Source organism: Corvus cornix, chromosome 5 (assembly GCF_000738735.6).
Source record: "Corvus cornix cornix isolate S_Up_H32 chromosome 5, ASM73873v5, whole genome shotgun sequence".
NCBI lineage: Eukaryota > Metazoa > Chordata > Aves > Passeriformes > Corvidae > Corvus > Corvus cornix.
The window spans coordinates 37,735,036-37,760,907 of NC_046335.1; the positions used below are offsets into that span (position 1 = coordinate 37,735,036).

At 48.3% G+C, this 25,872-nt stretch overlaps 1 protein-coding gene across 3 annotated transcripts; it reads right to left on the reverse strand.

Moving 5' to 3' along the window:
* Nucleotides 1-80: 80 nt before the first annotated feature.
* On the reverse strand, nucleotides 81-23,740 carry LOC104698479 (transmembrane protein 151B-like). Of its 3 annotated transcripts, none has more exons than XM_039553385.1 (2): nucleotides 23,686-23,740; nucleotides 81-3,391 (listed from the first exon to the last, which is right to left on the reverse strand). In XM_039553385.1, the coding sequence occupies exon 2, from the start codon at nucleotides 3,356-3,358 to the stop codon at nucleotides 1,961-1,963; it is 1,398 nt and encodes a 465-aa protein (XP_039409319.1). In that variant the 5' UTR covers nucleotides 3,359-3,391; nucleotides 23,686-23,740; the 3' UTR covers nucleotides 81-1,960. The 3 variants fall into 3 exon arrangements, with proteins under 3 accessions (XP_039409319.1, XP_010412160.1, XP_039409317.1); XM_010413858.3 differs by lacking the exon at nucleotides 23,686-23,740 and adding an exon at nucleotides 23,423-23,443; XM_039553383.1 differs by lacking the exon at nucleotides 23,686-23,740 and adding an exon at nucleotides 22,561-23,078.
* Nucleotides 23,741-25,872: the final 2,132 nt, after the last annotated feature.

Sequence of the window (25,872 nt, forward strand, 5' to 3'; positions counted from 1 at the left end):
ATCATTTGCAGCAGGTTAGCCAGGTATTGCCAATGTTTCCATTTCTGGTGTTGGAATAAACAGAGCACATCGAAACAGACTCATCAAACAAAACCAAATTGTATTTAACATGGTGCAACAGTCAATGCCATAAGAAATCACCACATAAGTATGCAGAGTTACATATAATCTACACATATCAATATGACTTTACAAATTTCATATTACATGTTGATACACACAAAATGGACTTGGGAGGAAGCACTTGTTGCCAGCCCCTCTGGGGGCTCAGTTTCTTACCTGCTTGTAAGGTAGGGCGAGACAACACTTTGTTTTTGAAAGTGACTGTATGTATTGCGATCGATCGTATTGCATTCTCCTGTGAGTCAGAGTGGACAATAATCTCCACCAGCCATGTGACAAAGTGGTATGGAGCTTGCTCAGCATACAACCATCCCTCGTGGGACGGAGGTTTGGCAGGTGCGAGGTCCCTGGTGGGTCCTCAGTGTGGCCACAAGCTCCTTCGACCAGCCCCAGGCCCTCGGAGGGGGCCAGGCCAGCAGGGCAGAGCCCCCAGCCCAGAGTGCAGTGGCATGCTCTGTCAGGACCAGACACCTTCTGGATTCGGAGAGGCTGGGACTAATTCTGGAAAGTGCTACACCTGCACCAGGGGAAGCCTTGCAGGGAGAGCCTGGAGCCCCAGCAGGAGTGGCCAGTGGGGCTGGCTCCCAGCTGTGCTCCCTGCCTGGGGCTCGGGTGGCACCACATCTCGCCTGGGAAGGTGGAGTGGGCTACAGACCAAAAGCCCTCCCCAGGGCACACAGAAAGCTGAAATAATGTAGAGCAGTCCCACAACTGCTGTAATAGACACTGTGGGTGGAAGAGCTTCCTAACAGCTCCAGACTCTCTGTGGGTGGGTTAATACCATATTTACCTTTCCCTCTCCAGCCCCTCTCCCCTTGTCAAGCCTGCGCTGCTGTGCTCAAGTTGAAGGAATGAAACAACCACAAGCCAGGCCTACCCTCCTAAAAATAGTGGCATTAACAGGGCACTAGTCTACATTATGGCTCTCAACGATTCCTATTGGGGTGGAGCTGGACAAGGTTAACCAGTGTCTCTGCTGCAGACCAGGCAGGGCAAGGTGAGAAAGGGCATTTTGCTGCATCAGTGTATGTCACTGCTCCTGAAAGAAAGTCCTCAGCATTTCTCAGGGGCCTCATTTGTGGATGTGTGAGCAGTCAGTGACATTTGTTCTGTGAATACCCCACTTTTGCCCAATGGAAGATAATTACATCCTGAAAGATATCCTCCTCACTGGCAAAACCCCAGAAAAACTGGAAAGCAGAAGTGAGAGAACTGAAAAAAAGGGAAGATGAGGGTAAAATGAGAGAAGAACATGAACAAAGGAGAGAAGGAATGACAGAAGAAGAGGAAAAAAAGGCTGGGGAAAATATAAAAAAAAGCACCTTGTTTGGGGTTTGCAGGAGGTGACTCAGTGCCTGCAGATCTGAATTCTCCTTCTGACTTGACTCTGGCTGGCCGTGTGCCTTGTGCCTTGCTCTATCCGGGCTTCGTACCTTGCAAAGCATCTAGGAGGGCAAATGTACTGGCAAAGCACAAGCATTTAAAATCCTCCAGCAGTCACAACAGTCAAATGCTGTGACTGAAATGTAAAAAAAAGAATGAGAGTGGGATGGGAGGAGAGGAGAGGCAGGGAATCAAGGAGCAGAGAAAGGGTGAAGAGTGAAAGAATGAGAGGAATGGGGAATGAAAGACTTGGGAGACCAGGTGGAGGGGGAGAGAATCTTGGAAATGAGGTTAGGTGTCGGTCAGTCTCTATGTCCTCTCGCAATGGCAGGGGGAAGAGCTGAAACTTGTCCTGCTGACCTGCTGTAGAGACTGATGCTTGCAGACTCCCCACTGGTGTCACCTCTGCAATCCCTGCCCCAGAGCAGAGGAGCCAAGTAACCATGGAGGCCTATCACAGAGAGGTTTCTAGACAGGAGGAACGCCTGACGTAGAAATGCTGCCGGTCCTGCCCCTCTGGCCTGTGCACGATCAGGACAGGGAAGAATCGAGCATCGTGGTAGGTTGGGGGGTTCTCGTTGACAGCCAGCTGGCTGGAGTAGGAGCAGCACTGCTCATCCTGGCAGCCCCGGTCTGCAATGCTGCTGCTGCGGCTCCTCCAGAGGCCTGTCCTGTGGGAGCCATGGATGCGGCAGAGGGAGAAGCGGCTGGTGTTGAGGGAGAGGCGGGAGTTGCCACTGCAGCTGTGGAAAGCGTGGCGTGAGAAGATGGAGGAGGTGCTGGAGGCACGGTTGCAGCGTTCACAGCCGTGGGCCGTTTCGCCGTACCGACACACCGTGTAGCTGTTGTAGGCCGGGGAGTTGGCCAGGTCCATGAGCATGGCCTCCGAGTAGCTGGGGATCAGCTGCCGGTTGGTGCAGATGTGCCACTCCAGCTCGGTGCTGTCCTGCGTGGTGTCCCGGGGCATGCGGTACCGGTACAAGGGCTCCTCTGCCGTCGTGGGCACCGTGTACTCCAGGCCCAGCAGCTTCTCCACGTGGTAATGGACGTAAGCAGTCCGATACTCTATGAGTACCCTGAGCGGCCAGGAGATCATCAGGATAGCTGCCACCCAGAAAGCATAATGGGACACGTACCATGGGAGGTGATCTGGGTCTCCGTAGGCCATCATAAGCTCTTTAAAATCCACATTTTTGAGCTGCATGCCTTCCCTCACCTCCATGTAGTCATCTAGCCCCTCGATCTCCGTGAAGAAGTGAGCTCTCTGAGTCAGGTAAGAGTTCTCGGACTCAATGTTGGCAAAGCTGAAGCACTTGGTGAACCTCAGTTTGGTGGCTGTATAGCTCTCCAAGCCCAGGAGCTCCTTGGAGATGTCCTTGTATCCACAGTGAGAGTAGTCAAACTCGGCTTCAGCCACGTGTGTGTTGACCCTCTCATGGTAGACCTGTGTGGTGGTGTAGGCATCACCGTTGCGGTAGCGGGTCACCTGCCGGGTCCGCCGTACGAAGTGGTAGCTGATGGCCTTCCACCAGATGCATGGAGTGGCTTGCTGCATGCGGTTGATGCACTCGTACACACTGTCCACATCTGCCTTGTACTGCAGCTCCCTCTTGACGTGGCAGTGCCAGCACTCCACCAGGTACACCACATACAGCATGGAGAGGAAGGCCAGTGGGATGTAAACATAGCCGTCCGAGCATGGGCTGTCATGGTAGATCATAGACTTGCCCTTGAAGGAGCTATCGAAGCTGAGCTTGGTGACTCTGGCCAGCTGACACCAGGCCACTGCACCCAGGCAGCCATACATGAGGATGGAGAGGAGGAGGCATTTCCAGTGGGACTCTCGGCACATGCAAGCACTCAGGGACTGTTTCACGGGGCGTTGCTTCAATCACACCGCCGTGCAAGGGGAGAGAAAGACAAAGAGAGAGCGAGGAACCCATCAGTCACGCTGCTTTGCACAACACACACAGTGGTTGCTGCCTTCACGACTGTGTCTGGCTTTTCTCTCGACTGCCTGAGGACTGGGACACCTCCCTACTTAATATAAATGTCAATATAAACAGAAACACCCTGCCAGGGACAGAAGGCTCTGGACAAAGCTCTTTCCTTGCTTCCTTCTGGATCTGGGAAGTTGTTCATGCAGCAGTGACTCACTGTGCCCGCACCCCGGTCAGATGGACACCTCTGCACGGGCAAGATAGGGCCACATCTCCTTCTCCCTGCCTGCAGCAGCACCATTTACACACCCTGCCATCTTCAGAGGTCGAGAGCTCTTCACAGCAGGTGAACAGCCAAAAGTGTGGGGCTGTGGAATTGCCCCTTTGCTTTGAGAGTGCCCCGTACTTAAGTTCCCACAGGCTCCTGCTGGGGAGGCTCGGGAGCAGTGTCTGTCGCAGAGCTGCGGCTCCACAGGTTGTGCCAGCATAGGAGGACCAGCACTTCTCGCAGCTAAAGCTGCTGCCTGACTCAGAGCTGACTCACATCCAACCCTGAAACCTACCAAATGATCGACACAATTTTCTTGGAGATGAGCCATCGGGAAAATGACTAGATTCAAGCACATTTAGTTGAAAAAATTGTCAAGATTACAGCACGATGCAGCATTGCTTCAGGCTGGTTAGACTAGCTCTGACCTAAAATACTTGAAAGCTTCAGTGTTGAAGCTAAGGGTGTATGCGTGAATATTTAAAACAGCATACCCCTCTCTTTCAAGTCCCAAAAGTCGGGTTGGGAGCAGAGCTGGGTTCACACTCTTGCACTCCCACTTGGTCCCCTGAGAGGGCATGATTGCAGTCCTTACCCCAGCCCTGGTGCAGTGAATCAGCTGCATTGTCATGCGATGTTCAGCTATAAAGAAAAATGCCAAATGGAACCAAGCAGCTAGTGGAAACAGAGCTGTGTCCCTGCAAAGAGCAGCAGCAGCAGGAGTTACACCACTGGCTGGCAGCTGTCTGTCTGTATAGAGTGCATGAAGAGAGACCCCCAGTGCCCTAGCACGTAATGAGGAGGGCTGTTTGCATCCCTTCTGTTACTGCCATCCTCTGCCTCTCTCCTAACTGAGGAAATGACAGTGAGAAAGCAGATACACACTGATACTCATGCATCATCATGCTCTCTGCCGAGCCTGATTTCATGCAAAAATAGAAGCACACTGTTACTCCTTCTCCCAAGGGGCCACCTCCAATGCATCAAACTGCTCCATAGATGCCAACAGATGCTAGGTTCAGGAAATGTCTTCTCTTTCTTTCTCCACAGATAAATTTCTCCCCCAGTAAAGCTTATCTTGGACCTACAGCAGTTAGGATTCACTAAGTGATCTTGAACCAGCAAGGAATTTAAGGAGCAGCATCTTGTAACTCAGGAAGTAACAGCGTGGCACCACTGGTAAGAGGAGTTTGCTGTCTCCTCAGTGAGATGGAAGCACTGACATCTAACTTTGCAGGGCTGTAGGGTCAGATTTAATACTACTTTGCTTTTTTTTTTGAGACAGAAATCCACTTCTAAGTAACCATAGAGGGTTTTACAATTTGCTGTGAACACTGCAAAACTAGATTTCATGGGGTTTGGTTTTGATTTCATAGCTTTTAATCTTACACTGTGTAAGTGCAGAGTAATTTTATTGATTTTAGGAAGCTACACCAGTATACAATTGCAGGCATGTAGGGCAGAACCTGGCCCCGGATTCTTCCTGATGCATCCAGAAGGAATCTGTAAAGAATTTATATTCTTATCCCAAAACTTCGGCATGTGCACATGTGTCAGAATAAAGTATAATTATTCTGGGCTGTATTCTGGCTTCTGTATTCTCTTTACATCAGCTAAAACAGATATAGAGAAGCTAAGTGGGTTATAAAGTACAGGGTACATAACTTCTGTAGATAGGGCAGTGAAAAAATCTCAGTATTGGTAAGAATAAGGCTGTTTTTCTTAGCCTTTTGCAGGAAACTTAAGAGGAAAGCCACAAGGTGGCTTCAGGCAGTCCCTAAATCAGCTAAAAATAACTAGAGAAATTTTGGGAGTGAATCCCCTATGTGCAGTCTATGTGCAGTCATGGAGAGTTTCATCTCTTGAAACTCTTGTCAAATGCCCACTGCTCAGTCTCAGTGTGGTTACTGCCCCAATGTAGGCTTCTGCCCCAGCTGTACACTGGACCCCAGGTCAGAGCCCCAGGCTCTCCTGACTCATGGGAAATCCACTGGAAATTACTGACTTTTATTCTTTGTCTCTTCTTGACATGAAACTAGTTTTTAACTTCTACAGTAATGCAAAAATATAAATTGTAATGAAGAATTGCAAAGCTCTATCCTTTTATTTTTTTTTCTCTGAAGGTTTTCTGAGGTGAAGAAAACTCTAAACATTAACATCTCTCTACTCCAGGTCCTGAGATTGTGCAGAAGGACCAGCAGGAAGATATCCTAACACATGAATTTGTGTTCACATTCAAGCTTCCACAGGTACCTCTCATTTAAAATCGCTTACAGTTCACACAACGGAGAGGGCCAGTGGACCCACCAAAAGTGTCCAGCAGTCAGTTTTAATGCAAGGTGAGTGCTTAAGTCATGCATGCAGCTCGAGGAACCCCATTTTTTTCTATGACTTGTTGGAAGTGCTGTCAGCCTGGCCCTGGGCACAGCCAGGCAACAAGGCTGTCCCATGCCAGTTAGGGCATTTTTTGCCAAAGGCACTGCAATCCCACCTTCCCTTTATCTCACTTGTCTTGACTAACAACCTCTCTGTGGTCCAACCTACAACCCACAGGCTGGCTTCTGCCCAAGGGGTGGTTCAGCCAGCCCTGCTGGTTAGGGTGGCTGGCTATCAGAGGCCATATCAGAGTGGGCAAATGCCTCCTAATGTGCTTATCTCTGTGAAATGCCATCTCCCCTTTGGGGGATGAGATAGCTCTGGTTCCACCAGTCCTAGAGCAGCACCCAGCTGGGCTGGCAGTAGAGGTTTGCAGGTCCAAGATGACGTTTCTGTATGCATCCTCTGGAGGCACTTAAAAAATGGTCTTCAATCCACTGCACTGAAAGGGCTGGATCAGCCCAAGACAGATTTTCTCCACTATTGTCGCTGCAGACTGCAAAAAAGGCAGCTTCTCTCCTCTTTGCATTAGTGAAGATATGCAGCCATGGAGCCCACTGCCACATCTGATTCACACACCTACCAGTCCAGTTCAGCAGGGCCTTCATGTTCAAAACCCTTTGGTAAAATACACAAGTTTTTTCACCTGGCTTTTCTGACCCACTGTGTCATTCCTGCTGTTGTTCCTAAGCAAATCCCAGTCTCTGCAGGTTTTCAGTTATAAAAGCATCTCTCATCCAGGGTCTACCCCCACAGCTGTCCTGCCTATTTCAAGTTCTGACCATGTTTTATCTGGCCTGTAACCCCCTATTTCTCCTTCCCTTTGCTGAAATAATTATCTAACACAATTATACTATTAGAAACGCTGTAGGAAATACATGAAATACAACATAACTACAATAAAGGTATCAGACATTTTAAAAATCTAATAAGGAAACATATCTTTTCATCTCTCTCTGCACAACAAATTCATTAACATCTTAAACCAGTGCTCCCAGACTTTATTAATTAACATACCACCTTCTTACAAGAATGATGCTTGTGGTACTGTGTGGAATTTTCTCCTTTCCGTGCATAGTGTTTTAGATTGAAACAGGGCAAGCTTGTATTTCTGGATGAGTACAATAAATGCTTAAGGAAACTAATAATTTCCATGATAACTTGGGCTAGCCAGTGAACAGGAGTTGCATCCTTTGAGGAATGCTGTGGCATCTGTGTTGTTTTGATGTGGAATAGAAGCATAACCCCTGGAAAATCTTCATAGAGAAACATAATTGAAGAAAGAAAAGACAGAGAGCCTGACAGAAAGCCAGAGCTAAACAGAGACTAGAACAGATGGAGGCTCAGTTGCCAGACACTTTGTCCACCAGCTAGGACTAAAGGGCTTGGTTCTCTAACCCAAACCAAGAGAGCTGTCCTCCCTCTCCTGCTTGTGGGGGGCTTTGCTTTGGGCTTTGCTTCCAGCGTTGACCTGAGAAATGTCCTGACAGATTAAATGAGGCACAGGCTGCCCACAGAAGTTGTGAATGACCTGTCACTGGAAGTGTTCAAGGCCAGGTTGGATGGGCTTTGAGCAACCTGGTCTAGTGAAACATGTCCCTGTCCATGGCAGGGGGCTGGAACAAAGGGATCTTTGAAGGTCCCTTCTAACACAAACTGTTCTGTGATTCTACAGCCATGTATTGTGAACAGGAATGGATTTGTTAAATCAAATGTTTCACCTAAAAGGTCCCAACCTGCTCTGATGACAGCACAAATCGTAAAGATCTCCTGTTTTGGATGGAATGCCACGAAGCAGCACAGCTGAGCTGTCAGTATCACTGTTTATGAATTTCAAGTTGTGTTAAATACACACGCTGTAAATAACATCTTGCTAATCTCTGGCATGCTGCTGAACTGCTTTCAGAGGCCTCCCTTCTCACTGCACCTGACTGGATTGGAAACTCTTACCAAAACTATTCATAATCACAGGCCAAAATTCACACTTAAAAGCAGTAACCAAAAAATATTTTCCAAATTCTTTGGTAGATCTCAGCATGAATGAGCAAAATGCCATGAGAGAGAGGTGGTATGTGCAGGGAGGGTTGTGGGTGTCTGTGCTGTGAACCTTGTGGAGAGTGACAAGGTTTAGGGATAGCCTGCCCTGAGCTGTCCCTGGCCCCAGGCAGTCAGTCAGCCCCACAGTGCTGCTCTGTGTTTGATTTTTTTGACCCATCATTTCCAGAAAGCTCAGACAGAGCAAAGGACCTGTGTACCACTCAGTCAGCTCCATACGGTCTGTTTGCTGACTGGTGGTGTGGAGCATTCTGAGACACTAAAATGATAGATGCTATTTAATTTGTGGCCACAGCTGCTGGAAAATAGTCTGGAAAGCCCCAGCTGCTGATGGAGAACTGGAATTTCAACTGACACCTGTAGCAGACAGGAGTTTCCAGGCTGGCAACATTTTGATTATTTCTCCTTTAAGAAACTTAGCTTGCAAATGATAAAACATCCAGGCAGTGGCTGAAAAGGCAATTGCCTTCAAAAGCACCCTCTGATGGCAGATGCCCCAGATCAAAAGCACGTTTGCAAGGGCTGAGGTGGAGCCTCCTTTGCACAGGCATACCCACCCAACTCCTCCTGGCTCGACAGCAGCCAGGTCAGGTTCTGGCTGCAGCAACCATAATTAAAACCATCTAACCGTGCTCCGTGTTGTAGGAACGTGCAGATTTGGGCTGTTGATCTTGCCTAGTGTGAAGGGGTAGAGAGAGCCAAGGGGGCACGCACAGCCTGGCACATCCCCTGCTTAACATCTGGAGCCGAGCGTGCTCTGGTGGCAGGAGCAAAGGCCTGGTGGCCAGGGTTTTGGCTCTCTGACCCATGCCCTGACTCCTCACACGTGACCAGATTTAAGACACTGGTAGGTAAGTTGTATGTGGTAACTAGGCTAAGTGAGCCTGAAAGTGACTGCACTGGGGGTGGCCAAGAATGAAAAAAAATTACTTTGCCTCAAACTCTGTTTTTTTGTTAAAAGGCATATTCAAAATGTAACACTGATGCTAAAGAATGAGAACAATACATTTCTGGATAAGCAAATTGTGCTTGTAACTCTAGGTCCCCTTTCTCTTGATGGGTACATAGAACAAATTAATTCCTCAAAGCACAAGTTAAGGTGATCTGGCTATCCCTGTTCTTCTAAAGGAGCTCCCCACATTGCAGGAGGAGGAAGGGCCACACTCAGAGAAGCCCATCCAGACTGATTCCACCAGCCCAGGTTTTTGAATGCCTAACCTCTGGTGCCTCTGTTTTGCCAGTGTTGGCTGGCTGCTTTTGCTGGCCTCTGGATACAAGCGTGCCTGATAGCAGGACTCACCCCACTAGCCATCCACTAGTGGCAGCGGTTCTTACTAGAGAATAAACAACCAGACAGTTCTTCAGCCCTTACAGGTAGTCACAGAAATTTCTCCTACCAACTTTGCATGGTTATGCTGGGTCTGGAAGGTTCAGCTTATATTACAACCCAATTTACATTTCGACCTTAAGACTGGGAGACACTATGCCTCCTTCTTTCTCATAGCTCCAGTATCTCACAGGCAATGCAATTGCACTCTACCATCCTATGGACAGCCCAGAAACTAGTGGCTGGTAAAAGCTCATCTTCCATAAAGACACTCTGTTTTAACTGATAACCTAAAAGAAATGAAGAACCTGCAATTCCCTTTGAAATTTGTTCTGGTGATGAACTTCTATTGCCTTTGTTAATTTTGCCTCACTTCAGCCCCATTCATGGCAGTGAGGATGCCCACTCTCCAAGTGATGAAAGACTCCTTTCATATGACTGCCTTCTCACTCTGAAGATACTTCTCCCTTATAATTATGACATCTTTTGGCCTTCTTTTAGAAAATTTAAAGCAGCCAAGGTCTTCAAGTCCTTCACTTCACTGCTCTAGCTCTTTCTGGTGCTCTGTTCTCTCTTCAGCACCTTGAGATTCTTCTTAAGTCTGCACCTTGCAAATAAATACAGGACTTCAGCACTTAGTTCACTGGCATCATACCAAAACATAAAATCACCTTCCACTCCCACTCATTCCCCCTTTTTTACTGTCTTCAAGGGTTGCATTTGCAGATTTCTGCCCAGCAACAACCCAGGAGTTCATGTTCAACCTCTCACTCCCTTGGCTCCCAGGTATTTTTTGAGTCACTTTCTGAGGACAGCTGAAAAGCTGGCTGCACTCTCCACCCTGAAATGTGTAACTTCAGATTTGGCTTTGGACTGAGTAACTAAATTATCAAATGAAGGAGATCCCTAAGGAGAATTGTGCTCATCTCACCATTACAGACCTGCCTGCAAATGTTTGTGCCAACTGTAAATGTTACCAGCAGTGATGTTTTGCCTAATTCCAGTGAACAGTGTCAAATGTGGTAATTATTCCTGCAGAACTCTGCCAGTCTAATGGCTAAATACCCCATTAACTTATACAAGACAACTGTTTTCACAAAGCTAAGTGTCAATCACAAAAACAAGGCTGTAAGCATTACGTGGACACTGAGGTGCTCCTCATATTTCCAGTGTTCACTGCCAGGAATAATTCCATGAGCAGTCCTGCATACCATACTAAAAGAAACCCTCCCAAAGCTTCAGTAGAGCACATTATCACCTAGCTTGCTGTTACTGTATGACCTTCATCAGTAGCTGTATTTTACTCCAGAAGTAGCTGTGTAGCAGTGTGGGCTTGGAGCATCTCTCTTCCTAGCTGCCTCAGTAGCGCTCATGGCGTGCAAATGGTTATGGTGACACTGAAAAAACTCTTGTTTTGTCCCCTGCCAATTTTGACTGGCACAATAAATTTGAACTGAAAGTTGCCAAACTGACACCAATAGAAGGGGGAGAAATAGCCTGTGATGCCTAGAGGAAATACACCAAATTAATCTGGAGTCATGTTCTTTAAACATTTGATCTATAATTTTGCCTTATCCTCGCTATTTCTCCATATGTGTCTATTGACAAAATGACTTTTTCATCTTCTGTTAGATTTTATTCTTCAGTCTCCTTGAAAACTCCAGCATGAGCTGTATAAGCAGAAAATATGCTGCTGCAGCATGAATTTATTCTGTTTGTTTTGTGGACAGTTTGGGGCCCAAGCTTGATTGTCTGTGCCTGGTTCATGGACAGGTACCTGTGTTCCCCAATTTCAAAAGCATTAAAATTCTCCTTTGGGGAAATCATGTCAAAAGCATTTCCTGTCCTTTTAAATCCCACATGTGTTTGTCCTTGGTGGCTGACCTCAAGAGCTGCAAATCTGCTGAAGGAAAATACTATCATGTCTAAAATAAAAGAATGAGAGAAAACAGAGTATAGCAAAGACATGGCCTGAATGGAATTAGAGGGGGAAATATGGAAGGTGGGAAGAAGTGAAAGAGGGAAAAGGATAGCCAAGACACACTCCAAATGCCAGTGCCACTGAGGCAGGGGGAGGGTGCTGGCAGGTGAGGACAGAGACCAGTCAGCCTGGGCAGGGGCAGGAGGGCCCAGAGAAAGGACCTGGGTGAAGAAGAATGGAGGCAGCACTGAGCCTGACAGCACCAAGCATCCTATGAGCCACCAGTTATCCCGGCCCATCCATGACCTGGAAAGCAGATACTCCTGAATGGCTGCTTTCTCGCTGCTGGGAACTTCTCTAAAAAACAGACCTGTGCCCCTCTCTCCTCCCCACAGCCTGGGGGGTAGGATAGGGCTGTGATAAATCAGACCAGAGATTCCCATGGAGGTGACAGCATGCTGCAGGGTCAATGCTGCAGCTGTGTCTCAGCAGGATGTGGCATCACAGCATGCTCCTGCTTTCTGCCAAACCTGACTTTGGGGCTACAGGGTGACTTTACTGTCTTCAACAACAAAACGACCCCACATCTTGGGATTACTCAAGTAAACAAGGAGTTAATATTGTATTTTTTTTTCCCCTCTTATTCAGCAAGAATAATCTTCCTGTCCATGGGGAAAAAGGAGTGGGGGAAACAATGACAGAGGACTGCAAAAGAAGAGATTAAATCAGGTAAGAAAGAAGAAAAAACGGTGGATAAATAAACACCAGTCATAACTGAATTTGCCTCTATAGATTTATGCTTGTGATTAATATATCCCAATATGATACTTGAGAGGGAAAGAGTAATCAATAACCACAAGTCATACACTTTGGCAAGTGGTGACCAGAGTCTGGATGAAAGCAGAGCTTTTTCTCTAACTATGACAGACTCTGAAATCTTGGTCAAGACAGGGGAAAATGTTCCACCTCTTGATGGCAGGACAACACAGAGAGGACCACTGAGTCCTTGCTAGACAAGCCCTAGGCTGTGCTGTTAATCAGAACTGAAGAGAGCCCTGACACCAGGACCAGCCTCTGGTGCTGAAAAAGGCTTCACCACTTCTGCAGTGGACAGGAGTGATGCAAGAACAAGGAGATTTCTATCCACTGTCCCCAAGCAGTCACAACAGATGTGGGTGCACCTATCATCTTCCAGCTCCTTAGGTGATCCTGCTGAAAGACCAGCCTAAGAAGTCTGGGGTGACCAGGAAAATGACAATTGCAGGAGAAGTGCCACCTCTCACTGCTTTCCAGGGCTAAATGAACTCCTAGGTCAGATGCTCATTATTACAGTGAGGAAGGAGCCTGACGGGCTGTGCTAACCCAGACGTTGGTGTAATGATGGGCAGAAGTGCTCCTCCACCATCTGACCCAATCTGGGCACTGCATGGGGTATCAGTAATAAGGCCTGGTAAGGAGAAAGGGAGATATTACAACAGTCATCTCATCAATCCCCTCCTGGGGTGCCTGAAACAAAATGCCTCCTGCCATCCATCTTGAACGGCAAGAAGCCCATTACCCCTAGCTCCTGCTGAGCCAGTAGCAAGGAAAGGGAAATACAAGGGATAGAAGGCAACCAAAAAAGCCATTTTGCATCAAAGATAATCTCCCTCCAGTCCCTGAACACATAGCAGATTGGTTGCTGCACATCTATTTGCTCATCTGCCACGAAACTCCTGTGAGAATAAAAACTTCCTGCAGGCGGGGGCCATGATGTCAATGCATAGCAGAAATGCTGTTACTGGGTTTGAAAATAAGAACCTGCATCATGCACTCCACGTGTTTGTAGCGTCACTGTCTCAGGCGTTCGCTTTGGCAACTGCCCTCCTGTGGTGAGCAGGGATCGATCGCCTGGTTTCTCATTGTTTAAATCCCGGCGGAGACATAATCTCCTTCTTCCATCAGCGGAGCTGCCAGGGGGAACACCTCAGGGTAGGCAGGTGCACAAAATGGTGCCATTAAATCCTTTCTGCAGCCGAGCCTATTGCAGGACAAGTAAGAACTATGAAAAGACACAAATCTTGCTGATCCACCTGAATTTCAGATCCTAGGACACCCCTGAAACACCACACAAAGACAGTCTGTTATTTCATACCAATCATCCTCATGAATTCAAGTCAGCATCTGAACAGGAGGAAAGCAGAGGTCAAGACAGAAGGAGCTACAGTACTCTAAAATGTCAGATTCAGGATTAGGTCCTGCAGGATACTTCTGAGTTCTCCAAGCAGAATTAAAGGAAATCCCAGAAATAAAAGACATTTGGATCCCTGCCAACACATATGCTGCTCATTGCAGCAGGATGGGAAAGCCACTCGTGACAATACAAGGGTGCATATGTGATTGTTGTGAAGAATTTGGCCCTAAACACATCCATAAGTGATGCTTCCACACCCTGCTCCAAGGAAAACTGTGCAGTTCCATCTTCAGTGCCAAGGAATCCTAGCAACAAAATGGTCACCATTTACAAAATAGAAATTAAGGCTATTTTTGTGGCAGCTTTTTACAAGATCACCAAAATGCTGCACTAACAAAATTACTGCTTTCCCACCCAAACTGCTGATGTTGCTGCCACTGGCTTTCGACTCTGTACCAATAAGAAGAGCCTATTTGGAGACAGAGGATTTTTCCCAGTAATGCCAACACTGGGTATGAGTCCATCAGGAAAGGAAAGCTGGGGTTCAAGCTGCCTCAGAGCAAGACAGTAACTCCAAGAACAGTTCTTTTTTCTACATTTTAAGCACCCATCATACTTAGCTCATATTGCCTACTCCCCTGCCTTGAATATTGGTGGTTTCTAGTAGACACGGGGTAAATTTTACAGGTGTAAGGCTTACCTCAACACTTATCAGTTAACTGATAAAAGCATCACATAACCACAGGAAAGCTCCTGGGATGTGGTTCCCAGCCACTGTTGTACTAGTAAGGCCAAGTGAATGACATGAGCCATAGGTAGCTGTGTCACTTGGTATTTTGCAGCCCGCCTCATGCTCCACCACAGCCAGCCGTGCTGCACAGAGGTGTCCGGGCAAGTGCCCTTGCCCCTGCTCCCACACTGCAGGGACATCCTAAAAAACGGCTGATGGCAGCATCCATCCATCTGTTTGTCCTGTGGCTGCAGAGTGGAGTGATCCTCAGCTGTGTGCTCCATCCTGTGAAAGCCAGACCCAGCTCCCTGCACCCTTGGCATGCTGCTGGCAACACAAAAGCACCACAGCCCCCGGGATCAGCCAGGTGCAGCTTGCTGACTGGTGCACTGGTATTACCAGTGGCTTTGCTGAGATAAAGAGAAAATTGACACCAGTCAAGGGAAAACGGGAGGGATAGCAGGACCAGCTCCCACTGCTTCAGCCCTTGAGGGATGGGGACAGAAGGGACAGGAGAAGGGGAGAGTAGCTATCAGCCAGCCTGTGCTTGTCCAAGTCTCAGCTGGGTTCAACAGGAATCCTGTAATGTTCGCTTTGCTCCCACCTTTACCCAGGAGATGCAGCTCCCCAGGGGTGAGAGAGGAGCAAACAGGGAGAGGGGGCTGGCTGTGCTCAGGCAGGTATGTGTTCTTCTGTGCTGTGCACACCATCAGCCTGCAGCTCAGGATCTTAGTGCCACAGTCCAGTGGTATATGGAATCTTGTTCCTTCCCACTCCCAGGTTCCTAGGGTCACTAGTGCTCTCTTCATCCTTGAGGAGCATGTCCTGTGTCTTAGTGTTCTCACCACTGCCACAGATCTTGTGTCCTGCCCAACCTTCCCTCAGTCTCAATGTGGGGAAGTGACGGACTGATCTAAAGCCAAGCTGGACAACAGCTATGGACCAGTTTCTCTGGCGGAAAAAGCAGAGAGCCAGGAAAGATATCCTTGTGAGGAGGAAACTGGAGGAGTGTTAGTTCCACACCAGTTCTCTAGTTTGCAGCCTAGTCATTGAATGCCTGTTTAGAGACTTTGCAGATGAGAAAAATAGTTCATAATTATGAATCCCTTTTAATCTTTGCTTGGTCTAAAGGAACACCTTGAGATTTAAATGAAGGCTATAGAGGGAACTCTCAAGTCCTTAGGAGAAATACGATCCAGGACAGATCCAAGCTCCAGTGAAGTCTGGGGAAGTCTTTCAAAGGGACCTGTGAACGAAGGTTAGCCCAGAACCATGGTGTTTTATTTTTATTCTCCCTTATTTGCAATGCCATCGTTATATTTAGCAGAACAACATGGCTCTGTGATTTGAACTGTCAACTTCCAGCCTTCCCATATGTGACTTCCCAGCCAGAGCCCTTCGACCACACCTCAGCAGAGGCAGTGCCAGCCCCACGGTGCTGGGCTGCTGCAGCTCAGGCTGTGGCCATGCCAGGTCCCTCATGCTGCTGAGCTGAGCATCCCTCGCAATAACACCCAGCCACTACTCAGGCTTCAGCTGCTCTGCTAGATTTGGGGAGTTTGCTTAGCCATCTCTGGACCTTGCTGAACACAGCTGTGACCTCAGCACCGTCAGGTTTTTATAATGGTGCTCTGGTTAAGATAAGGGAGTATCCCAGCAGCTAATGCTTCCCTGGGAGACACAAGTTTTCATTATAAATATCACTTCTCTCTCTCACTTCTCTGTGACACATTCTGCAGCAGTATGTGACAGCACAGCAGGTGAAAACGTCACTGAAAATTCATTTAAAAACCTAATGGTTAAAAGGGATCCTGAGAGCCAGGACACCTGGCTTTTATTTCTTGCCTTGACTTTGACCCATGTCATGCTGTCAGCACACTTTCTTACACCTCCTGAAGACACTGAAAAAATAGCACTTATAAAGTGATTTCACATGAGCATTGCAGCAGCACACTCCAGGAAGTGAGCCATTGCACCCTGCCACTCTGAGTACCAGGTGCTGGGAAGCAGAGGATTTAGCTCCTGCCCTGGCCTGCTGACAGGCAGTCCCCTGCAGAGAACCATGGAACACCTCTGTCATCCCCACCCTTTCAGCACATGCCCTCACTACACTCCTCTTCCACCAGGTACTGGCACTTTTGCCTGGCCATCTCATCTCCAGGAAGCCATAAGGGAGTGGTTCTCTTTATTTTTGGTGTTTAGAGGAACTCTCATGCTGGCAAGACTGTACTGGCAGATGCTACCACCCCTGCCTCCATGGTGCTCTGTGCTCCCTCTGCCCATTGCAGGCTGGGGGAGATGGCATGGTTTGTTCCTGTAGGCCTGTTGCACTCCACAATTCTCAGGCCAGCTCCTAAGGGCAATCAATCAAACGGGTATGAAGAAGGCCTCCAGCCATAAACCCATTACCACAAATCACTTCTCTCCCAAAGCCATGACGTGCAGAAGTCTCTGACTGATCCCACTCTCTTCCCTGGTAAAGTCACGTTATTCAGACTCCGTATTTGCCAGTCACCTCAATTACTTATCCTTGGCTTCCTTACCAGGAGTGGGACCCTTTGTGACCTGCTCTTTGCCGTTTGCTGTCAGCTCCTACCTTGCCAGGCCTTGCTCTCACCAGCCGGTGGCTGTTTCCAGCCCATCTTCCCTGAGCCCAGTACTACCAGTCTTTCCTGAACAAGGCCTCTGCTGGCTGAATGCTGAACTGGGATGTGCAACACCTCAGCTGTATAGGAACTGTGCTCTGTGTAAGTTGGGATTCTCTGTACATTATTCACCTGATGTAAAACCACAGAGGTCAAAACTTCACGCATTTCAGGGGGTGTGAGCCCCCTCTCCCAGTGGCATGTGCAGAACCTTGAGAGAGGCTGCCAGCTACATCAGACACTGCTTCACAACCTTAACTCCACACTGGGAAGGCTGCCAGCCTCCTGTGCCATGCACAGCCAGGCTATTCCATCCTTCCCACTTGTCATCTGTCTTGCCTGTTTCAGGGAGGACACTTTTCTTCCTTGCTTTTACTGCAGGGGAGATGTGCTGTGGGCAGAGCAGCCAGAACTCAGAGAGGAGCAGGCAGGGGTGGCTGTCAGAGGCAGCCTCAACCCCTGCCCTGCCCGGTGCTCTTGGCAGAAACTCAGCCAGCTGCACTGTGGCAGCATCCTCACTGTAACATATAACTCATGGGCGGCTCCCCTGTGCAGTGCTGATGAAATGAAGCTGCCCTGTTACAGTTTTGAGGCGTTAACAGCTGTTAGAACAACTGTGACCTCGAAAAGTTTCACTATGTGCTATTTTTAACTTTACAGGTCTTAAGCTCAGAGGTGCACAATGAATGATTGGAGTCTGAAAGTGAACTGTATTTTCCATTATTAGAACTTAAAAACTAATTAACTACTTAACCATACTTTATCCAAAAAGTAGAACTCCTGAAAACTCAAACACAGCCTTATCTGCCGTGTCACTACAGTGTCACTAACAACTGAAGGACCTCACAGTGCTCATGATAGCTCAGCAGCCACTACTTTTGGTGTAGACTCATGACAGTGTGTTAGGGCACACAAAGAAACAAGCCCTACTCACTGTGGACTACTTGGGGATATTTTACTCTCTGTTTCCACAAAGTCCCTGGTCACTGGCAATGATTTGAGCTATTTTCTTCCAAGGTGTAGAAACAGATGAGAGGAATTAAAGCGCACTATTCCCAGGGAGAAGATACCTCCTATCTCACTCTTGCAATGGCTTGCACTGATTGCAAAGCATCCTTGGTATCCACACTTCCCTCTTTGAGGGACATCATCCTCTGGGGTCTCTGAAGCAAGAAAGAGAGAACAAGGAGAGTATTTGGGGCTTCCAAAAAGTGTGCAGATGCATTGCTTTTCCACCAGTATCAGGTGACTGTCTGTCCACCTGAAAGAACAGCATTAGAAACCAAGTCTGAAGGGGACCTACTACCAAGTCATCTACTCTGTTCCTTTCCCCTGAAGTGACATCTACACATTTAACATCCATTTGCCTAAATTGTCCTTGTAACCCTCCAGTAGCAGAACTCCACAAGCTCGACAGTTGCTGCAGCTCAGTGCTTCATTGAGAAAACTCCCTTGCTGGAGGGATTGGAAAAGTCAGCCAGAAGGAGCAATTCACTTCATTCTCAGCCACAGTGGCGAGGAGCAGAAGACTGTTGTCTGTAGAGGCCCACACAGCTGGAGCCCAGGCTGCCCTTCAGAGCTCAGATACATTCACTTGGTATTTCCTATCTATTTTTAAAAAACTCTTGACAGTTTCTCATGTGAACTGCAGAGAAGACAGCCAACTCCAGAGCACCAAGAACAGACACGTGATCAGAAGATAAAGTGGGACAACAAAAAGAACAAAAGCAGAAAAAAGATGCAATGGCTCAGCATGGATTTTCTTATGACAGAATCTGCAATGCAAATACTGCCTGAAACTGTAGGATCATGAAAAATACTGCCACTCCTGATGGACATTTTCCTTTGTCTCTACAAGACAAATAATTTGGAACAAGGAATAAGGAGCACTCTTTGGTTTATGTCTGCTGAATAGACCAAGGGCAGGAGGGGAAGAAAGGGGCCTGTCCTATTTGACCTTTGTTCAAGAGGGGGAATATCGTGCACCTTGCCTTAAAAAGATAACTGGTCAATCATACTCACTTGGGATGGTGACAGCCTTCCACCAGGCTAACCAGCACCTATCACTCAGGGGATTAGCTGAGCAGGTTTTTGCATGAGGTTTGGAAGAGTCAAGGAGAATGAAAAGTGCAGTTTCCCTTGGAATCATGTCTCACATTTCCTGCCCTTCTCTGGGCATCAGTGTCTGTCGTGTGAGTGCCTTGTGCAGCTTTTCAAGGGAGAGGTTTACAAGGAAATAGCCCCTCTCTGGAGATTGATACTCAATGCTCTCTCTGCAGCTTTTGTTTAACCTCTCATCCACCTGGGTACAACTTAGCCCACAGATGGGGACAATTTAAAGCTAACTGAGGTGAGAAAGGGAGTGTTATTAAGGGCTTTATGCCTGGTGTTTTCAATGCCATAAAATAAGCCTTGACAAATAAAATACATGTTGGGGGAAAATGATAAAAAAGCTGGATAACTAAATGGAGTCAATGCCCCAAGCAGAGGGTGTCTCTACAGTGGCACACTGAAGAGGAAAGGTCCCAGCTATCTTTTGACCCGAGAGCCTGTAAAGCTGTAGCCTGCAAACAAGCACTGTGTATGTTTTCTTAACTTGTAACACCCCTTTGGCATTGTTGTGACCACAAGTACCACTTTACAAATTCGCCCCTGTTGCGTTTTGCAGTGGTAACATGAGGCAAATGAGGCAGTTTTAAGTGGTTCCTCTTTTCTGTAAAATTTCCATCAGAAAGCCAATGACTGTGGGTTTCACGAACATTGACCCATGAGGTTTTCCCTTTTATTTAAATAGCTTAACTGATTACATTATGTCATACCCATTTTAAGTTCTTAAATATGGAAGAGAAGATAAAAACAGGCATGGACAACTGCTGTTTGACTTTGCCAGTACAGACAAGACAAATACATATTTCAAAATGTCAAGTAGCTGCTGCTTTCAGCTTTCTTCAGTGATTACTTGGCTTTGGAAACAAAAAATGAGGTTTGTACTGAGCAGCTTTGTTTTCCTGAAAAAAAACCCTCTCGATTTCCAACTAAGTTTTAAAGATTTATATATTTAAGACCACTTCCCTATTGAGTTATAAGTTGTCAGAAATTAAGAAAAGTCACTATCAACTCTTCAGCGTAAGTATAGGCTGTCACAGTAAAAATAAAAATAGCCAGCCTACTGCTTAACCAGGGCAGTACAGAGCAGCAGGTTCTGCTATTTGAGAGAGGAAAGCAAAGGCAAGTATCTCCAGAGAACCAATCTTCAGCAATAACTGCTGAAACATTTGGAAAAAGGAATCTTTTGCATACCCTCCCCTGAAAGATCTTGATTCCTCTTCACAAGAGTTGGTGGAATGGTAGAATCCTACACCAACAACAAAAGAACATCTATTCCGGACATTCAGCTCAAGAAATTAATGTTTCAGTAGAAAAAACCCAAATCAGAACACCATCAGGTAATCTGAGGGCTTGCTCTGACATTCAGCAAAGTCAGCAGGAAACTTATGTGGTCCTTGGCAGAAGAGGGCAATGGCTGAGGCAGGTAACTGAACTGCTGCTCTCCCTCCTGCTCTGCAGCTGCACCTTCGCTTGTCCTTTTTCAAAAATAAAAACTTAGACTTCAGTCACATTCTCTGTTACTAGCTCAGGGTTGTATCTCACATTGATTTAATACCCAATAAAGGCGATTTTCAGTCATTGTTACCATTTAGGTCCATGCATTTGATCTAAGTGAAATCCATAAATGACAAGGCTTAACAGAGGAGCCCATGAAATGCCCATTTAATACCAATACAGGGCATTTACATGCCACTGCAGGCCCAGGTGCAGAAAGACTATTTACATGGTGATGGGGAAGGCATGAGGAAAGACCAACATTGTAGGACTGTAGTGTTAGGATATCACAGGCATTTGACATATAGACTCAAATGTGCAAATGTTTGTGTTGGAACAGAAGAAAAACTGAGAACAGGATGAATGAAGCAAGATACAGGTAGTGGTTAGCAGAGAGATCAAGTGCTTTCATGTCTACAAATGGCTTAGATGTTTTTATGGTGGACTTAATACATTGGAAAGCCTTCAGTAGCTCCTGGTCCTAGACCAAATAAATCAAAAGATCCCTTCCAGCATCAAATATCTATCGATCATCTGCAGGGCTATAATTACATTGGTGTGCTCTACTGCTGGAACACCAGCTGTATCCTGGATCCAGCCACAGCTCTTCATGGCGAATTGTGTCGCATGTGCTTAAAAAGCAATCGAACAGGAGAAAACCCTAATTTTCACCCATGGATGACAGTTTTTTCAACCTGAGCTGTAAAGTCAATTTTCAATTATAGGTAGTTTAAAAACTGCTATTTGCTTTTAGGCAAAGTATTCTGCAGCTTCACATAGACTTAGTTGAGGCTACTGGATTTTGACTACAGGATTATGTGACTGTCGATGAGCCATGGGACCTGTTAACAAAAGCTTTAAGCAGACTAACTGCACACAGGAATGTTCCGGGGCTGCTTTCACTTCTGTTTTCAATTTTCTCTGCCTTTTTTAAGGCTGCTCTCTGCATTCCTAAGAGCAAGTACATTCGTTTTAAACTCCATATTATGAAGAAAGTTCACTCGCTTCCATGAACTGCACACGGATTACATGACGTAAATGGCAGACCTGTTAAAACTGTTGGAAGCAAAGTCTACATCAGGCATCGAAGAAAATCCCAGGTATTTCTAAAGCAGGACAGCTTGCTGTCTCAAGTGCGCAGGATAGTGCACATACATTGTCACCCACTGTCAAACAGCCCTGCAGTTCCATCTGGCCAATACCTTGTGGCTCAGGATTCTGTGTCAACACTCAGACACATTCATTCTTCCCCCTCTATGATGTGCAAGGCCACAGTAAGCATTTCACAGACGATCTGAAGAAACCTATTACGCTGTATTTTCTCCACTGTTTTCTGTTGCAGATTAGGCAACAGGAGTGCCTAGGCCCCAAGGAAAAGGAAAGGCATGACCTCCTCCTTTACCCCCAAACACCTGAAAGCACAGAGCCCCAGACCACAAGCCCCTTCTCATGCTCCGTGCGCCCCTCCGGCCACCTCCACCAGTGACACGCAGAGCTGCAGTCTCCTTGAGCATTTCACAAGTCCCAGGGAAGAGGTAGGCTCTCCTAGGCCAAACCCCAAGGGGCTCATTTAGCCGAACTTCCACTGGGCAGGCCCCCTTTCACCCCCGCTGGATCGTTTCGGTGCAGAGCCGCTGGCCCAGCCGCCGCCCCGAGGCCGGCAGCCCGGGCAGGGCTGGGCGCCGGGGGCCCGTCGGTAAAAACCCCGCAAGCAGCGGCCGCCGGGCTGCGGCCGCCTCGCCGGCGCGGGGGGCTCGGGGCGGCCGCGGGGGTCCCGCCGGCGGCCCCGGCACTGCAGGGCGCGGCGGGGCAGCAGCGCAGCGCACCGTGGCTGCAGGTACCCGGGCGGGCTGTAGCTGCGCTCCTCGGTTCTCCCCGCGTCGCAAACACCCCCAGGCGGGCACCTCCGCCGGTGGCTCCCCACACCCCACCGCCCTGCACCCCTCCCCGCGGCGAGGCTGCCTTTGCCCCTCCAGTCTCCCCCGGCCCGGGGCGGACGCCCCCGCCGCCGCTCACCTCCTCCCGCTCGGCGGCGGCGGCCGCCGGCGCGGGGGTGCTGCCCGGCCCGCTCTCAGCAGCCGCCTCGGCTTCCCCCTCCGAGGACATCCTTGGCCATCACCGGCAGTGGCGGCGGCGGCGGGGGCTGCAGGACCCCGAGTCGGCGGAGCCCCCCGCGGACCGCGCCCCGCGCCGTGGCCGGGGCTGGGGCGAGCCGCCCCCCGCGCCCAGGGCCGCCCTGCCGGGTGCTCCCGACTCCCTCCACCATCCCAGGCAGGCGGGCAGGGAGGGAGGGAAGGAGGCGGCGGAGGGGAGGAGAGAAAGACGAGGCGGAGGAGGGGGGTGCCCCTGTCGCTCCCGGCCCCCCCAGGTGGGCAGGCGACTGCCCGGCGGCTCCCGGCGCGCCTCTGCGGGCGTCTGGGAACTGCCGGGTGTGCCCCCTTCCCGGGATACGACCTCGCAACCCCTACCCTTCCGGGGTGCCCTCTCTTGTCTTCTTCTCAGGGTGAGCCTCACTCCCTAGCCTCGGGTGCGAGCCGCCCGCCCCGGGTGCACCCCCGCCGCCGACCACCCCCTCTCAGCGCATCTTAGCTCCTCCGCCGCCCACAGCTCAGCCTCGGCCACTTCTCCCGCTTTTTTCCCAGCGCCCGGACTTCGCCCGGGCTGGCGGCGGGACGCGGCCCCCGCAGCAGCAGCAGAAGGGACAGGAGGAGGAGGAGGAGGAGGAGGAAGGCTGCTCCGCGGAAGCGCTCGCTCACGGAGCAGCCCGACTATGCCCCGCTTCCCTCCCTGGTCGCTGGACCTCCGCACCGGGGGCAGAGGGCAGCGCTGTCGGGACGGAGCTCTGGGGCTGCCCCCGCACCCCGGCCCTGTTGCCCACCTTCACCTCCTTTTTCTCGGAAGAGTAGCTGGCAGTAGAAATGGAGCCACCCAGCTGCTTCTGCCCCTTCCTACCCTCCCTGCGGCCTGAGCCTCTCCTCTGATTTTATCTGCATCCTGCACAGGTCTTCCCCCACAAGTGCAGCCTCCTGCAAACTCCCTGCCCTGTCAATATTTCTTCCTCCTGCTAGCATCCTGTGTTCAGCGTATCCAGTCATGATTGGCTCTCCTGCTGATCAAGACTGGTGTACTGCACCATCTTACCTTGGCATGTTTGCTTCATGTTTCATTTCACTCTTGTGAGGCTCATCTCATTTGATCCATTTCTCTCTCTGCCCTACAGCAGCATATATTTTAAATCCTTCATAAAAATCTTGCAAACAGGCAAGTGAACACTCTTGAAACATCAACCCTCACTTTAATATTCATCAAATCCTGTCACAACATGCTTGCTGCTTTTTCAGGCATGCTGCTCTGGAAAACACCACTCCAGTTTCAAGGCACTCAGGCTGCATAAGAGATTGTTTAGAAGGACTGTAGGGCAGAGAATGGTTCTTGGTGTGTGAATGCATAAAGCAAAAAACCCCAGAACCTGGATTTTCTAAAACTATTGGGTTCTGCTAAATATGAATATTAGGATATTCACTGCATTGGAGAAGCCTTGGCTGATGCTGGATTGAGAAACCTACCCATTCTTGGGGGTGCAAGATGTCCATGAGAAACAATTAACAAACTCCCTTTGCCTCACATATTTCTGGCTCACACTGCAGAGCAGCAACTGCCACTGCAGCTACAGATCCATGTGCCTTGTCCTTCCCGATGACATATCCTCCTGGCAGAAACGGCATTTGTTTGGCTGCATCCAATATATGTCCAAAGTAGTCTGGCTTTTACTTCTCTCAGACCTGGAGAGGAGCTGCAAGATGCACAGTGGAAGGGACTACAATGCGGGTTTATAAACCACGTGAAAATGCACATTTAAAATACTTAATTTCCTTTCTGTAAGTGATACACTGGGAAATCTCTGGAAGATAAATTAGTCAGCCAATGGGCAGGGAGTGGGTCACATCTAGGACACAAAGGAGCCAAAAAGAATGCATAAGAAGTGCCTGTGACATACCCACCAATATCTATAGGGCAAGAGAGATAATAAAAGTGTTCTGCCTTGTCAGCTTGTGTTTGTCTAGGTGGTTTTAATGGCCCCTAAATAGGCTATGGAATGGGTGCTGGGGCATGATGAGGTGTTGTGGTTAGAAGGGAAATGTGCCAAGTCAGAAAACTCTGCACTGAGAGACGGGATGAACTTTGTGCCAAATTTCTATTTGTAAGGACTGTTTAAAAGCCCTAGTTAAAGGCAACATGAAGGAAGATAGAAAAAATGGGCTTTAGTGTATCACTAAATACAGCTATGAAGAAGCATCCCCATTCAGTAAGGCAAAAGGGTTGACAATTTTCAGAAGATGGGGCCCCCATTTGTACAGACAGGAGGGAAAGGCTGTGCACCAAAAAGGTGTCAGCTGGGCAAGCCACTCAGCCAAGGAGTAAGAGCATCATATTCAAAAGCTGAGTCAGACAAGGATAGAAAACAAAGACCTGGCAGAGCTCAGCCTGTCAGATTTGTCTGCCATCCCAGTCCAAATGGTTGCTTTTATTTATTAAATACATCCAATACCCACTGGACTTTGGGGCTGCCTGAACAGCTTCATGAATTTATTTTCATTTCCACAGACACTCTGTTTTTGATGTTGAATAAACCGTGATTTATTTCATCTAAACCAATCCTGACGGCTGTTTGGCTAACAGCTGCCAGCAGTCTCAACGACTGGCTAATTGGCCCTTCCACCTTTAAGAGATGAAGTTGTCTCTGAGGATATGTAGCCCCCAGTTGAATTCGATCTGGAAGGCACATGCATACACATCTTCCCACCTGCCATACCGTCAGAATTCTGCTGGTACCTGAAGCTAAAATATGGCAAAAAAGCCTAGAGATGAAAGAGATCTGGAGAAGGGAAAATGAAGGTTACTATCCCTGAGATTTAAGCTTTGGAAATGTCATTTCTCACTGGGTGTCTTTATTTCCACCTCTGTAGCTCCAGATTCAAGGTATCAATCTCTGCTATCAAGGTCTCGCTCACAAACTGAAGGAACAGGGCAAAAAAGGAAGTTTGAACTCCAGAGACTACTGCAAATCTATGCAAAGAAGCTCATTTTTTAATTTCAGAAATGCAGGGGATCAGTGTCACTGCTATGAGATGCCTGAAGGGGCTATTTTTGGTCTTTAGAAGCTTTATACTCTATTCTAACACAGATTAATTACGAGTATTTATGTATATAGCACCAAAAATGGGATAAGCAGTTTGCGGTCTGGCTTGCAAAATATGTGTATCATATTGCAAAAATCAGCTCTCTCTTCTGGGATTTGTGCCTGGTCACTCAATCTTTCTAAACAGC